The sequence below is a fragment of the Carassius carassius genome, chromosome 30 (genome assembly GCF_963082965.1).
Source record: "Carassius carassius chromosome 30, fCarCar2.1, whole genome shotgun sequence".
Lineage (NCBI taxonomy): Eukaryota > Metazoa > Chordata > Actinopteri > Cypriniformes > Cyprinidae > Carassius > Carassius carassius.
Genome location: NC_081784.1, coordinates 15,271,901 through 15,289,056, shown reverse-complemented (window position 1 = coordinate 15,289,056; position 17,156 = coordinate 15,271,901). Strand labels below are relative to the sequence as shown.

The window sequence follows — 17,156 nt, the reverse complement described above, 5'->3', positions numbered from 1 at the left end:
GTATTTGGCACAGCCCAGGTGGACCTCTTTGCGACTCAGGAGACATCGCAATGTCTCCTGAGCTCCTCTGGGACTGGACGCTATGGTACAGACCTGGCCGAGGCTTCGTCTCTACGCTTTTCCCCCTATCGCTCTGCTCCCGGGAGTACTGGCGAGAGTACGCCGGGACGGGGCCCGTCTACCACTAGTAGCCCCGTTCTGGCCGGGCCGAGTATGGTTCTCAGATCTAGTCTCGCTCCTCGACGGCTCTCCGTGGGAGATACCGATCAGGACAGACCTACTCTCACAGGCGCAGGGCACGATAATTCACCCTCGCCCGGAGTTGTGGAAGCTGTGGGTGTGGCCCCTGAGGGGGCACAGCTGTTAGCAGCTGGTCTCTCAACCGAGGTTGTTGAGACCCTACTCCAATCCAGTGCTCCCTCTACGAGGAAACTGTACGCCCTGAAGTGGAAGCTCTTCACTTCATGGTGCAGAGACCGCCAGCTTGACCCAGCAGACTGCCCAGTTGGTACAGTTCTGGAGTTTTTACAAGCCAGGCTCTCTGCGGGGTTATCCCACTCCACCTTAAAGGTTTACGTGGCGGCCATAGCTGCTTTCCATGTCCCTTCCAATGATCAGTCAGTGGGTAGACACCCCCTAGTTACACGTTTCCTCCGTGGTGCGCTGAGGCTGAGACCTCCAGTACGATCCTGTGTTCCCCCCTGGGATTTGGTTGTGGTTTTAGAGGCTCTTTGTAAAGCTCCATTCGAGCCAATACAAGATATCTCAGATAGACACCTGACACTTAAAACTGCCCTGTTACTGGCAATCACCTCACTTAAGAGAGTTGGAGATCTTCAGGCCCTTTTGGTGGCCCCTACTTATTTAGACTTTGCCCCTGGTATGGCCAAAGCATTCTTATACCCTTGAGCAGGTTATGTTCCGAAGGTTCCCTCTGTTACACCACAGCCTATCGTACTGCAGGCCTTCTGTCCTCCTCCCTTTCGGGAGCCAGACCAAGAGAAGCTAAACTGTATGTGTCCAGTGCGAGCACTGGACGCGTACGTCCACAGAGCTGCCCTGTGGAGAAAATCCGACCAATTGCTGGTTTGCTATGGTCCTTCTAACAAGGGTTCTCCTGCCACCAAGCAGACCCTTAGTCGTTGGATAGTCGAGGCTATCAACGTCTCCTATGAGTCCTCTGGTCTTCCCCCTCCTTTGGGGGCCAAGGCTCACTCTACTCGGGGTATGGCGGCCTCCAAGGCCTTCTCAGCAGGTGTGTCCCTCTTGGACATCTGCAACGCTGCGGGGTGGTCCACGCCCTCCACATTTGTCCGATTTTACGATCTTGACATGCGAGCCACGCCGGGCTCTTCTGTTCTCTCGTCTTAGCTGTGCTCTTTGACTACACACTAGGCAGGGATTTGGAAGTCTGGCAGCGTGGGCACATCGTTCCCCAAAAGCGTTTCGACGCAGCTCGAGTTCCTGAAAAGGAACGTCCCAAGGTTACGTATGTAACCCTAGTTCCTTGAAGGAAGGAGACGCTGCGTCGCAGAGCCATACTCCCGGCACCCCTGCCGGCGCTTGCTTCCCTACTCGAAGCTGAAGCCAGCTGCACGGCACGTGCTTTTATAGCTTCCTGGTCGCTACGTCACCCCGCCCCTGACGTCACGCCTTTCCGATGGACTGATTGCATACGATATTCAGAGTCGGTCTCGTCAGGGACGTTCCCCAAAAGCGTTTCGACACAGCGTCTCGTTCCTTCAAGGAACTAGGGTTACATACGTAACCTTGGGATGTTTTCTTTCACTTAGTGTATGAAATAGAATGAAGCAATAAGCAAAGTGATGCTGTATTCTAAAGAGATTTTACCAATGTTAATGGGTGTTGTTAGGCACAAGTGAAGCATGGAGCCTTGGCATATTGATATAGCATTGAGTTGATGTGTGCATATTTGCAACAATGTTGAATATTGTTCAAACAATAACATTTTAGAGCTGGGACAATCCTTTTTTCAACAACACCATGATGAAAACAACTTTGTTATTTGAAGATTTCTACAGTCAACAGAAACTAGTGTAGTATGAATTATTTACACAAAAGCTGTTTGTCTTGATTTGGTCTCAGAAAAGTGTACTGAACTTGTTAGAGGAATGAAATATAGCGCACAATGCAAAACCCAGTGTCTTGTTCACATTCCACCTGCAGTTTATTTTATCCGTGTGCTAAAGGCATGTGCGCTGGTTTAGTGCTGTGCTGTGATTATTAAAAAAACTAATTCAGCGCAAACTGTATATATGTATATATAAACATAGTTCTATAAAATTTACTGGATTTGTCTGTGGATCAATCTATTACTAAAATCAGATTGGTTGATTTATGACTTTAAAAAAAGCAATGATAGATTTTCTTTTCATATGCAGTTTCAGAAACCATATGTATAATTTATGACCCATTCTATCCAATAAAATGTTATTTTAATTTTACTAGATTTATTTTCATATTGCATTTCGCATGCCACATACTGTACATACATGTGTTTATATGTGGTCTTGCATCAATTTTATACTTAATTGCACTGTGTGTTCACATCATGCACACAGCACCAATTTTACCATAACCTGATTTACATAATTTCTTAAGTGAATTGTGTGCTCAAGCGATGCAGATGGCATGCAAATAAAAGATGCTTTTAGGACTATAATCTTTTCTTAATGAATTCCCCGTCAGACTTTAATTTTAACACGTAATGCATATTGTTTTGACTTAAATCTGTCTTCATTGCAATTATTTCACAGAACCACACAAGACCAATGTTTTGTTAATGTTTTATAGTCTTACATTGTTACATACTAAAAAGGTGTCTAAAAGAAGCAAATGAGTCAGGAATATGCATTGTTTTATTCGAAATAGCCATGTTGGGCATTTCTACAAGCAAAATGTTATTTTAGTTGTTTAAACACACTTTTCACTCGGATTTCACACTGCTTTAACCATGCAGATGAATCGTAGTCTGAAATCTATTTAAATTTATGACTGTTGGATTGTTTTAAATCCCAAAGGCAATCATTAATGCAAACATATTCCATCATAAAAAGTCACCTTGAGCTGGTACAGGTTTGTTATACATATGAAATTAAGATTCTGACGTGCATCTTTATAGACTTGTCTGTGCAGTATTTGAAAGTCCTGCTGAGGTCTTCATATAAAACTCACTACATCCAAGGATCAGCAAAGCAAAGAATATTGCATTTAGAATGATTCCCTGGACAAGTAAATGAACAGTTTATGTCTGAGGGCAGCAAATTGGCTGAATCAAAAAATGGTATTTCAGGATATTACATTCACCACAATGGCAATTGGTGTAGCACAAATCTCAATTTTAGGGGATAGACACAAATGTTACAGCAGAAATATTTAACTAATTTCCTTAATTTTATGGAATAAAAATAAAAATCCATTGTTTATTATTACCCTTTTTCTATGAGTTTCAGCTGTAGATTTTATTGAGCTCTGTATGCTTTTGTTTGAATGTTTCAAAACTGAGCTCTTTTGCTCCATAGGGGACCTGGATAACTGTCAGGCTTATAAGTGTCAGATTCACTATTTGTACTTTACTGGGAATAAATATGAGGAACACTTCATTTTGTCAAATTTGAAGAGAATTACTTGAGTGCCTTTTGAAATGCGTCCTGGGAGACATGCCTACCTTTTGAAACAACAGAACATTTTCTTCATGGATTGACATGAAAGGAAAGTTGGAGCTTTCAGGCTTGAAACAGAACAAATATCATCTGATGAACGGTTTTCCAGAGGACTGAAAATGAGGTGGCAGACTTTTCAGGTGTCTCCTGCTTTACCTTGTGTCAGTCCATTTTTAAATTAATCTGGAAACACCCACAGCGTCCATACCTAGACGCATATACAATATTTGTGTCTACTCTCGAAATCACCTTCTGAACAATCTCACCACACAATTCATTGGTGTCTGCATACAGAGCCCCACAAAATATGATTAGGCCACTCAGAAAAGCTTAAGTGTCTCTGTGCTGAAATAACAGGAGGATGCAAGATGCAAGTAAACTCAGTTTATTGAATTAGGTCAGATGTAAAGACACAGGTCGGGGACAAACACTCAGGTGGCAATTGAAACAGGGACGAGATGGCGATCCGGTGGTGGTGCGGTGAAGAGCGTGCTCGAGAAAACCCAGGAACCGTGGAACATCCAGACGACACGAAGAACTGACGAAATCCAGACGAAGAACTTAAGCAGACGAGGCACGAGAACAGGACACACACCGAGGAACAACCACAACGATCTGACAACATGAGAGGGAAATTACTGAGCATATAAAGAAACTGGAATTCATGACAGCTGGTGACACTAATCAACACAACGAGTAACCACACCCACACAATTACACTCACGCAGACACATCACTATGAGACAGCCGATTCATGAACCGTGACAGTCTTTTGACCTTTTGTTCATGCAAGGCATGATGGAAAAAGTGCTTGGGTCACTTTGAAATGATAAAGAGATGGCATCGGTAAGTGTTTATTAAAGCTGAAGAGGCTTCAAGGGCCCGCATCAGTGATCAGACATCTGTGAATGGCCCCTACATCAAAGTCCTCCTGTGTTTAAGAAGAAGCCACAGTCAAATTCTAATCAACATTAGACAGAAATGTTAGCTACCGTAATTACAAGCTTTTTGAAGTTTCACATTTTTTGAAGAGCCACAACACCTTTAGCAATCAGAGAGAATTGAAACACTGATTACTTCAGCGAAATATCGCCCTTTTCTGCACTTCTGATGGCAGGATTTCAGAAGGGTGACAGTGTCTATTTATTTCTTACAAAAGCCCTTTTGCAGATTAAAGACTCACGATTTGCAGTATGTGTGTACCCATTATCTGTGTTACAGAGTAAGGGTGTTGATAGGTTTCATTGTTCACAATTCTCTCATGCCGTTATGAGAATTATTATAAAATGTGAGCTAAAAAAAAGTAATCTTTGCGGCCTTTTTGACAAAATACATCCAAAGAACATCATCACTTCAAAAATACTTTCTTTTTTAAAGGGATTGTTCACCTAAAAAGTATTATTCTGTCACCTTCATGTTGTACCTGTAGGACTTTCCTTTCTATGTGGGATACAAAGATCATTTGAAAAATGTCCCACAAGTAAATGATGGGATTTTTGGGTGAAGTATCCCTTTAATGCCTTTCCAGTTCAAAATATGCATCATGGTTTGGTTGGGGGGGGGGGGTACTGTTTATTTAATTCATTAATGATATGATTAATTCTTCACACAGAAGTCCTGACTATTTTCCATCTCTAGGAGGAAGAGCTGAGGAAAAGTGGAGAGGCGAAATACGCCCATTTGAGCAACGATCTTCATGTTTTAATTGAAGTTTTCGCACCACCTGGAGAAGCCTATTCCCGCATGAGCCATGCCCTGGAGGAGATTAAGAAATTCCTTGTTCCAGTAAGTTCATATAGTCGGATTCCTTAACTGAATATATGCATTGGACATCAGCCTTACAAAATTGGATGTTTAATATGTTGGAATTGGCAACAAACTGAAATAATGCTGCTGGTTTCATATAATGTATTTTCCAAATCCACAATAATTTCACCCTAGGTTATGAATTGTCTTAAAAAAAAACTAATGACAAGAGCTTCAGCTTTTGACTATGTATACTACAGTTCAAAAGTCAGTAAGATTTAAAATAATAATAATACTTTTATAATACAAGAGATTTCAAATTAATGTTGTACACTGTGTAATGGTATATACATAAATAAATAAACTAATAAATATGTAATTGGCACCAACATTTAACATTGGCAATAATTAGATTGAATAATAAATACATTAGATTTATTTTTTTATTTATTGAGCACCAAATCAGTATATTATAATATTTTTCTCAAGGCTCATGTGACACTGAAGACTGGCGTGATGGCTGCTGAAAATTCACTGCAATAAATTACATTTAACATATTAAAATAAACTGCAATAATATTTCACCGTATTACTGTTTTGACTGTATTTTTAATATAAAAAATTGCAGCCTTAGAGAGCCTTAGAGACTTTTATAAACATAAAAATTTTTTACCAACCCCAAATCTTTAAGTAATGTATACACACTAGCCTACTTGTAATGTTAGAAAAAGCGGGTCTTTGAGCTCTCAAAGGTAATTAATGTGGCAAATGAATATCTCTGGAAATAGTCCAGATCAATGTTCCTTCTAAGCTGTGTACGTCCGCCGATGCTTATGTAATAGCCACTCAGAAAAAATAATCTGGCATTAATAGGACAGACGCAAAAATCAGTTGGGAAAGCAATTTGATTGAATTCTAGTAAATGCAAAATAAATGCAATGCTCAGGCAAACAGCTATAGAGTTGGTTGTGCTATAGAAGCTGTGAATCCAGTTGATGAATTGAAACATTTACAGGTGTAGTAGTGTGCACTACTGCATGCGAATTTCTTTTTTTTTTTATATATATATATATAGAATTTCTTGGTAAGTAACACAACACTGTTGAAATGTTTTATGTAACTAAATTTGCACAGTTTAGTTACATAAAGGGGAAAATCTAATATAAATAGCACATTAAAGTTAAAAGTTACACTTTTTTTGTGTGTGCATTGTACAGGTCTGGTATAAAGAATGTTTTTGCTCAGGTGGCCAAAATATCCACCCAATAGAGAAAGGTTTTGCTCAGCAAGAAAAAAAAATTAGAGGGAACATTGGTCCAGACTGTTAGTTGTAGAGATTTCCTGCATTCACCTCTCCTGCCCTGGGCTTTATGCAGGCTCTTAGCCTCTTGGACCACATCTTTTTATCATCCACAGCACTGATATGGTCACATCCTCCATATGTTTTGCTGTCAGTGTTGTTCCATGTTTTATCCTTATTCCCACAGAAGAATACCAAGCAGATGAGTTTTCAATCTCAATAACTGTTTCTAATCTACATCTTTAGGTTTTTTAAGATGTATATTTAAGATGATATTAATGGAACATTGCCGGGTCGCCTTCTGTGTGAAAGCAACGACGTCCCGGGATTGATTCCGACATTGAATCCGGGTCGGGGACCTAGTAACATTGCCGGGTTCGACCCGGGACGAGCGCTGTGTGAACAAAAGCCAGATCTAATGCCATGTCGAAGTGATGACGCGCATTTTTGTGCGACTCTTTTATCAGTTGTTTTGAAGAAAGATCAACGTTCGCGACAAAAAAATATGTGCAAACTGTAAAGAAGCAGAGATCAGTTAGTTCCTCATTTTCTGCGCTGACGCCGAGATCGTTTGCTTGCTTCAGTGAAAGTATAACGTGCCTAGCGTTTTCGACTCGTACATTACACGTCACGCCCTGATGTCACGTGTCATTACGGGATCTTTACGGGTTGTGTGTGAAAGCACGCACATATCCTGGGTAATCACTGGCAGTGTGAAAGTGCAAAATCTAGCGACCCGGGAACAATTGCCGGAACACTTTACCCGTGTATTCGCCGGAATGGCAGTGTGAAAGGGGCTATAGACACGCTCCCGACATAATTATGATGCCAGCTCCTCTAGCCAAATTGCAAGAAAGCAATGTGTGGGCAACACTTACAATAACCATACATGAATAATCATGTACTAATACCTGAATTAATACATACTAGTTCTCATTGATAGTTAATGCATTAATTAGCATTTCAGGGTTAACTAAATCAAAAATTCTCTATAAGTAGCAAAAATAAATTTTCTGACTTTCAAACAAATGTAAACAATTTAAAATTGTCATAATTTAAACTATTGACGTCTGCAGCTCCGTCATTAACATTAGTGGATGGCACAAGATTTTAGGTTTATTGGAATGTCAAAATATTTATTTATTGCTTCTTATAGAAACAGTTTGACTTATTGCTCCTTAAAGAGACTTTGACTATCAAACATGTAGTTAAGGATGCATTATTCATGCATGAATCCTTACGACTCTAGTCATAGTTTCTCTTGATTGGTTCATAATTAGCTCATGCCTTTACTAATCATGAGTTCATGTTTAAGTACATATTAATTCAGGTACTAGTAAATTATTATTCATGTACCATTATTGTAAAGTGTTACCAATGTGTGGGTATCCATTTCTGTTAGGATGCTGCCATAAAAGTATCTTCCTATGTATGCAGTATATGTGGTGAGGCAGCTCATTAGGATTTGGAGATAATGTCTTGACCGTTTTCCATTTTTGACTGTGTTTATAGTAGTCTACTCGTTTATCTTTGTCAGAAAGCTTGATTCCTGTCAGGATTAAAGGAATGTGTTGGCATCTCAAGTGCACTTTGAAATGTTAATAATATCTAGGACGCCACGTGAATATTTCATAGCGTTTGTTTTATAAAGACATGACATTCACTACATGGCCCCTTTCTAGGCTTTTGCTAGGCCCCTTAATTCCATTGGATGGACTATTCTGACGACATCTTTCATACTTTTCTAGACTTTGACAGTGTAACTTACTTGGCAGTCTATGAGATATTCTCAAGTCTCCCGGTTTTCATCCAAAATATCTTAAATTGTGTTCTGAAGACGAACAAAGCTTTTATGGGCTAGGAACGATTAATGATTAATGTTAAAATGTTCATTTTGGGGTGGAGTATCCCTTTAATGCTACAGCACACAGTGTATTGTTTGCTTCTGACTTTCTTGCAATAGTTTCAGGAAGCCATTTTCTGTTCTAGCATCACACAATGCCACAGTGCACAAGGAAAAGTCTATTAAGAAAAGTCTATTGTGGAAGAACTTGACTGACCTGCACCAAGCTTAGACCTGAACTCCTATGAACACCTTTGAGATGAATTGGAACACATACTCAGAGCCAGACTCCCTGACTCAACATCATTACATGTCCTAGTGATGCTCTTGTGTCCGAATAAGAGAAGAAGCCAGCATCCGTGTTTCAACGTCTACTTCAAAACCTTCCCAGAAGAGTGGAAACTGTTAGCAAAGGCAGACCCAGCTTCCAAATAATATGTTTATTTTGTTTAATAATAATAAGTTCATTTTATATAGCACCTTTTTGCAAAGATATGTTTTAAGGAGGCTTTTGAAATCATGTAATGATGTGAGATCACGAATGTGTTTGGGAATAGAGTTCTAGAGTCTGGGGGCAGAGATACAAAACACCCCTCCACCAAACAATGCTAACTTGTGCCATGGAATCAACAGCAGACCATTATCAGAAGATCTCAGTGTGCAAACTGGGAAGTAGGTATGAATGATATCGGAAAAATACAGGGGGACAAGACCATGAAGTGCTTTGAAGGTGATGAGGACTATATCTTGTATTGAATACCAAAAACGAACTGCTAGCCACTAGCCAGCTGTATAGGATGGGAGTTATGTGAGAAGATTTCTTTGAAAAATTGAGAACCCTAGCTGCAGATTTCTGAATATATTTTAGCTTTTTATTGTTGTCTTTGGTAGACCTTAGAAAATAAATTTACAGTAGTTGAGTCAAGAAGTAATGAAAGCATGAACCAGTGTCTCAGCATCGCTGATATTTAAAAAGCGATGTAAATGAGTGATAGTACGGAGGTGAGGCAGACTTAGTGAGTGAAGAAATGTGAGGAAGGAGGGAGAGAGAAGAGTCAAAGATTAATGAGTCAATTAATGCCAAACAAACACATACACAAGATATTGGTAAGATATTTTTAATGTTTTTGAAAGTAATCTCTCATAGAAAGCAAGGCTGCATTTATTGAATTAAAAATACAGTAAAAATGTTATATTGTGAAATATTTTTAACTATTCCGAATAACTGAATATATTTTAACATTTTAATTTTAACATATTAAAATAGAAAACAGATATTTTAAACTGGAATAATATTTCATCGTATTACTGTTTTGACTGTATAAAAAAAAATGCAGCCTGGGTGAGCCTTATGGGCTTTACAAATATTTAAAACTTTTACCAACCCCAAATCTTTGAAGAGTAATGTACACACACTAGCCTACTTGTTAGAAAAAGCTGGTCTTTGAGCTCTCAAAGGTAATTAATGTGGCAAATGAATATCTCTGGAAATAGTCCAGATCTATGTTCCCTCTAAGCTGAAAATCTGAATTTTCAGCATCATTACTCCAGTCTTCAGTGTCACATGATCCTTTAATATGCTGATTTGCTGCTCAAGAAAAAGTTTTTCTCATTTTCTCATTTTTTTTTAAATGTCCTGCTTAATATTTTTGTGTAAACCATGATATTGTTTTTCAGGATTCTTTGAGGTAAAGTTTAAAAGAACAGCATTTATCGGAAACAGAAATCTTTTGTAACATTATAAATGTCTTTACTATCATATTTAGTCAGTTTAATGCATCCTTCCTGAATAAAAGAATTGTCTTTTTAAGACAATAGACCATAGAGACAATTCTCTATGTTGCTTCAGCTGTAAAGATATCATTGTCAAAAAAATAAAAAATAAACAGCATGAAGATTATCTTTAGCTCTGGATTAAATTGTACTATGATTTGTGAAGTTCCACTGAATGAATTTTGTAATTTCAGTTTAGATGTGGTTAACATAGAATGAATATGTCTTTAAAAAAAAAAAAAACGACTTTGCAACCTGGTCTACTGATAGGCCTAAACCTTTGTTGATAAAGCCTACAGAAAGCCTATAATGTGAATACGAATACACAGCCTCATACATTGCCATGGGAAAAAGAATAATGCATGCAAAACACAGCATCTTCAGTAGGTGTGAGTGGGCTGTTCTCAGCGGCAGTACTGTACTGTACTGTATCGGTTGACTGTAGTCTCATTAAGAAGGAAACTGGCTAGATTTGCTGGAAGATGTCTTATATATACCAATAATACAGAGAGGATGTACTTATATGGAGACTGAAAAGAAAAAACAAGAAGTTTATTCTATTATTTTTTAATTATTTATTTATTTCAGTCTGACTGGCTGGCAACACATAATTTGTTCTGATGTTTCTAAGGTTTGTTTATATCCTGAATCAATGCATTACCGCTGTTATTGAATCTGATTCAGAACATAATTAGCTTGAGCACGAGACACTACCTAATGAGTCCATCAGAATGCTCATTACATCTGATCAGTCTTAAATACATTTCTGTCTCTCCATGTGTTACCCTCATTTCTCAAGGCAAGGAATGCATTCAGAATGTTTAGGTTGCGACATGGGCTGCCCTGGAAACAGGGAAAACCTAGCGCTGATCCAAGCACTTCACCTCACTTCACCTAATACACATCCCAGCTTTCAACATGGTACAGAAGCTATCAAAATTCCAATGTCTAGGTGATAGTCTCTGTAGTTACAAGAGTACCTTCAGTGGACTGTGTAATGATCATCCCTCATATGTCATATTTTTTAAATGTTTCACCACTGTGTGCACTTTAGAGGATGGATATATAGTGTTTTAGTCCTTTTTTGAAGGAAAGGTATATTCTATATTTGGTAATTTTTCATTAATTTAATAATGGACACGCCTCCATTTAAGTGGACACAAAAGCAGCTCTTAACCTCAGAAATACAATTTTTATCGATTGTTGAGCATATCTCTGTGGAAAGGCCACTCTCTTCTAGCTGCCATGTCTGATATTTGCCTGTACCCAGCTGTTGTGCCAAACAGGAAGGGAAATAAGTGGCTGGTGGAAATGAGGCTCAGTTTATCTGCCTGTGGCAATGACATAATAATAAAATAAGTGCTATCCACTCTGTAATCGTCCTTGTGATTCAGGGGCCTGTCATGTTCAATCAAATGAGAGAGGGAGTTTATAAATGCAGAAAGTGGAATTCTTCTTTCATAAAAATGCACTGACAGCTGATGTCAAATAAAGTTAATAAGCCAGTGCTCTATTTTTTCTCCTCCCTTTATCATTTCTCTTACTCTAAATGAAAGATATGTGTGCATCACACTCCCTCATTCTAGACCATATTTTCGGCATGTGCTGTAGTGTGTGTCATATGGTGCATTTTTGTCAATATGCATGCAAAACTGTTTATTGTCCTCCACATGTGAATAACAAGCTAAAACAAGTTTTCTTTTTATCCTTAATTTAGTTTGAAGTCAGCAAAACTTTCTGGCAGTATATTTAACATTCTTTGCCAACTTTCTTGTGTACTGGCAATGGATTTAATACTCTGTTGCTTTGACGCTGTTTTCTGAATTATAATTTCTTTAAGTAGAAATTTCTTTATGTAGAAGCATAAAGAAGGTAATTTCTTTATGTAGAAGCATGTCGAATGAGATGCACATGCAACACCTTCACATTGGTGTATGAATGTATTTTTATGTCAAGTTTGCTGTTTTTTCTTTCCACAGGACTACAATGATGAGATCAGGCAGGAGCAACTTCGTGAGCTCTCCTACTTAAATGGCTCAGATAACCCCACCCGAGGAAGAACCGCACGAGGACGAGGCTTACGTCTAACCTCTACAGCATCCACCCGGTACAGTAGCTTCACCACACCAGCCCTCTGAACAATCATAGAAACCTTAAAGGAATAGCTCACCCAATTATGCCATAATTTATTCACCTTCATGTCATTCAAAACCTGCATGGATTTTTTCTTCTGTGGAACACAGAGCATGAAGTTCTGAAGATTTAAAAAAAAATTCTCCCTCTGTGTTAGTTTAGTGTATTTTAAACTGAGCAGGTTTATTTAAAAAACATTTTTTTTTAATCTGTTATTTTTTTAGTCTTATCAGAGGGAGACAATTTCTGTCTATCAGAAGAGCTTAGGCTCAGGTAACAAGGTAGACCTCAACAGGGTAGACGGTTTAAGCTAATGAAGCTCATACTAATTAGAAAATAACAAAAATAAAAAAGAATTTTTTTTACACACACTATAAATTAACACACAGGGTGGACATGTTTTTTTTTTTTATGAGGAAAAAAGAGAAAATGTTTGATTAATAATCTTGGAACTAAACTGTTGTAGTTGCTTTCCTTCCAAGAAAATGATGTCACATAGTCATGTGATTAAAGGTATAAGATTAAAATTTGAAAGGTCAAGTAACACCCATGTAGGATTGTGGACTGGAGTTTGAGAGACATAAACTAACAAACTATTTTAATGATTTTACACAATAAAAAAAATTGTATCACAATACATTTTATTTTATGTCAAATAAGTGAATGTATAATACACAATTGCTAGTTTAAAAAGAGGTTATATTAAATGCATATTCTGAGGAAACTAAAGTCTATTTTTGACCTTGCATACATGTAAACCTATTGTAGATGACTCCCAAAACAATATTAGGAACCTTAAAAATGGCATAATTGGGGCACTTTTTAAGTTGAAAAAATTGTTTATTATTATTATTATTATTATTTTTAGGTACTAATCATTGTGAATTTGTGTTAATGACATTTACAGAATGCACGGAAAACCATGTGAAATGAAAGTTAATTAATATAATATTAATACTTGTTACGAAATCATTACAAATCAGATCTAAAAAAATAAATAAAAGATCATACAACAGGGTTGTAGCCATCATTTCAGATGTGAGGGGGACAGAAATGTCAATGGTAATAATTTTTTTTTTTTCTTTAAATGACAAGTTTTTTTTCTCTTATTTCTTACTTTTAATTGGCTAAGAAATCAAAAACACTGCTGGACAATAAACAATAAATTGTATTCTATAATATTTTTCTTATATTTTCCTAATGACAGGTTTATTTGTTTATAAACTACAAATACTTTTTTCCATTTCTATCACAGAATAGGTCAGAATAGTTTTTATACTGTAATAAATGCTGTGTCAAATAGCACTGCATTATTCATATACTTTATTTATTGAAGAGAAAAACACACATAAAACATATATTGTTTAGGGTCTTCACGTTTCATCAGTCCAAATGTTTCTTTTGGACTTTTTACTCAGCTTACAGTCCGCATGAAATCAAAATGCACAATATTTATTTTGTTAGCGCACATCTAAGGTAGTCTAGTCCTAAAGTGAAGAAATAATGCAAGTTAATCCAATAAATTTTTTTTAATTACTTTGTCTTGGTAATCTTTAATCCAAATCTGATAATTTGCTTCAGCTCTGGAATGGCATTCAACATCAGTTTGACTGCTTGGGCAGAATATTCTATACCACGCCACATTAACCATTAATTTGCTATGAGTGAGAGATGGAGAGGAGGAGCACAAAAATATAACCCCACCCTCTATTCAATATTATTATTATCTACTGATATTGAAATATCAATATTTCAGTTGGAAATATGTCACAATACTGAAATAAAGTCGGCAGCAACTCCCAGTTCACATGGACTTTAAACAGTCCCCTTGTCCAAAAACCCATACGGTCTTGGCCACGTGAGAGCACGTGTGCGCGACTGGAAGGAAGTGCACAAGACTGTCCCAGGTCTTAAAAACACCAAAGCACAGTGCCCTTAACTCACACTAAATCTACACTATAACAATTTATTTCCACAACATGATGCATGATGGGATACACTGAGCCTCGAATATCTCTCCGGAGCAGTATTTGTAGCTTAGTGTATCCCATCATGCATCATGTTGTGAAAATAAATCGTGAGACTTTTTGCAGAGATCTCGCGAAAGGACACAGAATCCTTTCCAGTTTATGTTGAATATTAATAATATTTAGATAATATATAAAATTGGTTAGTAAAAAAAAAGTTATTTGTTAATTGGTGCAAATTTGTATTGGTGATAATTATTTTGTACAACATTTGCAAATGCTTTTTATCACCAGGGGCGGACTGGCCATCGGGAGCACCGGGACATTTCCTGGTGGCCTGACGGTCATTCTGGCCTGCCGGCTGCCGCTGTGCAGTCGATCAGACTGACGTGCAATAGGCTGTTATGCAACTGCGAATTAATTGACTGTCTTATGAATCTACGAATCAGGCGATCACGGAATGAAAATGACACCACCACATGACCAAACATCAGCGAAGCACTGCGTAATTGGCTATATCCTGAGCAGGCTTTATCTTAGAAAATCGCGCAAAAGAATGCAGTGTAAACGCAAAGGAGGAGCAGAGACGGAACGTATATAAATAAGAAAAGCCTTGGCCACAGACACAGCAAGTTGCTGCAAAATCCCAGTCATGTTCGCCAGTAAGGGAGCAGGTCGGTCAGAATTACATTTATATTTAGTAGGGATGGGACGGTTCACTGAAAAAACCGAACCGTTCAGTTTAGCACACACTGTTCGGCATGCGCTGAGACCGCTGTTCAACTTAAATCTGACAAAGCATCTTGTAATGAATTAAAAATTCCTAATCATCGGGAAGAAGGAGGCGGGAACCGGCGGACAATCAAAATGACATTTTAAAAATTACAAAATAAACACAAAACAGCGCACCAGCCCCTCACGGACGACTGATGCGCACAAAATAAAACCAAAACCTAAAATAAAGCCCAGGCCTGGTCCTCTCTCGTCGTCGCTCCAGTTTTATATCCTTCCATCTCCTCCATGGGCCTCGAGACCGGTGGGTCGAACAGGTGTAGCTCATCTCCAATCACTCCACCGGCCTCGCTCCCATGTCCCTCGGCCCCGCCCCACTCGTCACACATCTGTAATATGGTTTAATATAAATAACACGTAAAACAAACAGGGTTCAGCTAATATATATTTCTGTTGATGGAAGCGCATTCTGGATTCCCAGACATTACAACATCATTGATGAAAAAAAAAAAAACCCTCTACAAATCATTCACTCTTGTTCAATACTAATACGAACACTGAATCAGTGGATTTTCTTAAAGTATCTTTATATTAATCGAACAGCAACAATAAAGAAATCACTCACTGCTCTTGATTAAAAAGCTTTTTTTACTTTAATAAAGAATAATCTTTAATTTATACTTCAAAATGCAATGCTGTTTTATATTTGATTACTTTAATTTCTGTACCTAAAAACTAATGCAAGACCTACCTAAGTATAGTTTTTCCATAAACATAGCACATACAACGGTACCGAAACCGTGACTCTAAAACCGTGAATATAACGATAGATGCTTTAAAAGAGCATCTTAATGGCACACTGTTTTACATATGGGGATACAGTATTTTTTTGTGCCAAAATTGACCATTTCTAGCCTACAATATGTAGCCTAGTGTACAATGCTTATTTATTTTGAAGGTGACGAAGGAAGCAACAGTAGCACTAGTGCTGCTAGTGCTCCTGCTGTTGAACAAGAGGGGGTGGACAGTTCAGCTTTTGAGTCAGAGCAGGAACCTTCAGCTAAAGTTTAAGCTATAAACAAAACTTAACATGCTGGCTATACTCTTAAAAAATATGTGCTTTTATGATTTATAAGGTCATATGTAGTAGGACTGTGATCATTGGAACATACAATTGATGGCTGCATAATTAATATAGATGATTGAAAGTGCTTATTTTTTAAGTATAACCCAATTCAAACAACTGAAAGAGCCAAAGAGTTTAGCAGTCTGGTGGACACATGAATTGGGTGGTGGTGACTGCAGCAACAGAGGTGGCCTGGGGTGAAGTCAAATTCCCGGCCTGATTTACTGTCCCAGTCGCCACTGTTTATCACATAATTAAAAGCACCACAAAATTGACTACTGCACAGAAATGTAGAAGTTGAATTTAAAATGCAGGTATTGAAAATAAAAATAAGGCTCTGTAAACACTTGCATTTTTTCAATACTATAAGTGTGTCCCATCAGGTAATGAAAGGTTCTACACACATGTGGTCTTCATGCTGATTTGAACAATTGGACCAAATACAGGATCCCACACATTCCCCATGTATTCTACGCCTTTGTCATAAAAAAAATGATAATATTAATAATAATAATTTCTGATGAAACACAGAATAATTCTGTGTTTCTAATGAAAGTTTACTGCTGCTTTAAGACTAACTAGTAACAAGTCTATAAGAGCTCCAATTTTCATGCCCAAACATCTGTGCACTGTTGAATCATGAAAGTGCCCTGGGGCTCAGTGTTATTAATCAGGTGAGCAGGTGAAGCCTTAATTGTTTGCATCAAAAGCATAACTTATATATACCGTCATACATTATTCACACCATCTTTAATGTTTATTTCATGAATTTCACACTGCACTTGTTCTGGCTTGCTTAAGCCTCTGAAGATCCCTCTAGGATTCTCCCAAAACTACTACAGCTTGCTTTACA

At 37.8% G+C, this 17,156-nt stretch overlaps 1 protein-coding gene across 6 annotated transcripts in view; it reads left to right on the top strand.

Annotated features, from left to right (window-relative positions):
* Positions 1-17,156, top strand: part of LOC132110730 (KH domain-containing, RNA-binding, signal transduction-associated protein 2-like) — a 74,674-nt gene that overhangs the window by 32,445 nt on the left and 25,073 nt on the right. For all 6 annotated transcript variants that reach the window (XM_059517573.1, XM_059517577.1, XM_059517576.1 and 3 more), the window contains exons 4-5: positions 5,322-5,468; positions 12,325-12,452. In XM_059517573.1, the coding sequence (XP_059373556.1) occupies positions 5,322-5,468; positions 12,325-12,452 (275 nt within the window). The remainder of the gene's footprint in view (positions 1-5,321; positions 5,469-12,324; positions 12,453-17,156) is intronic.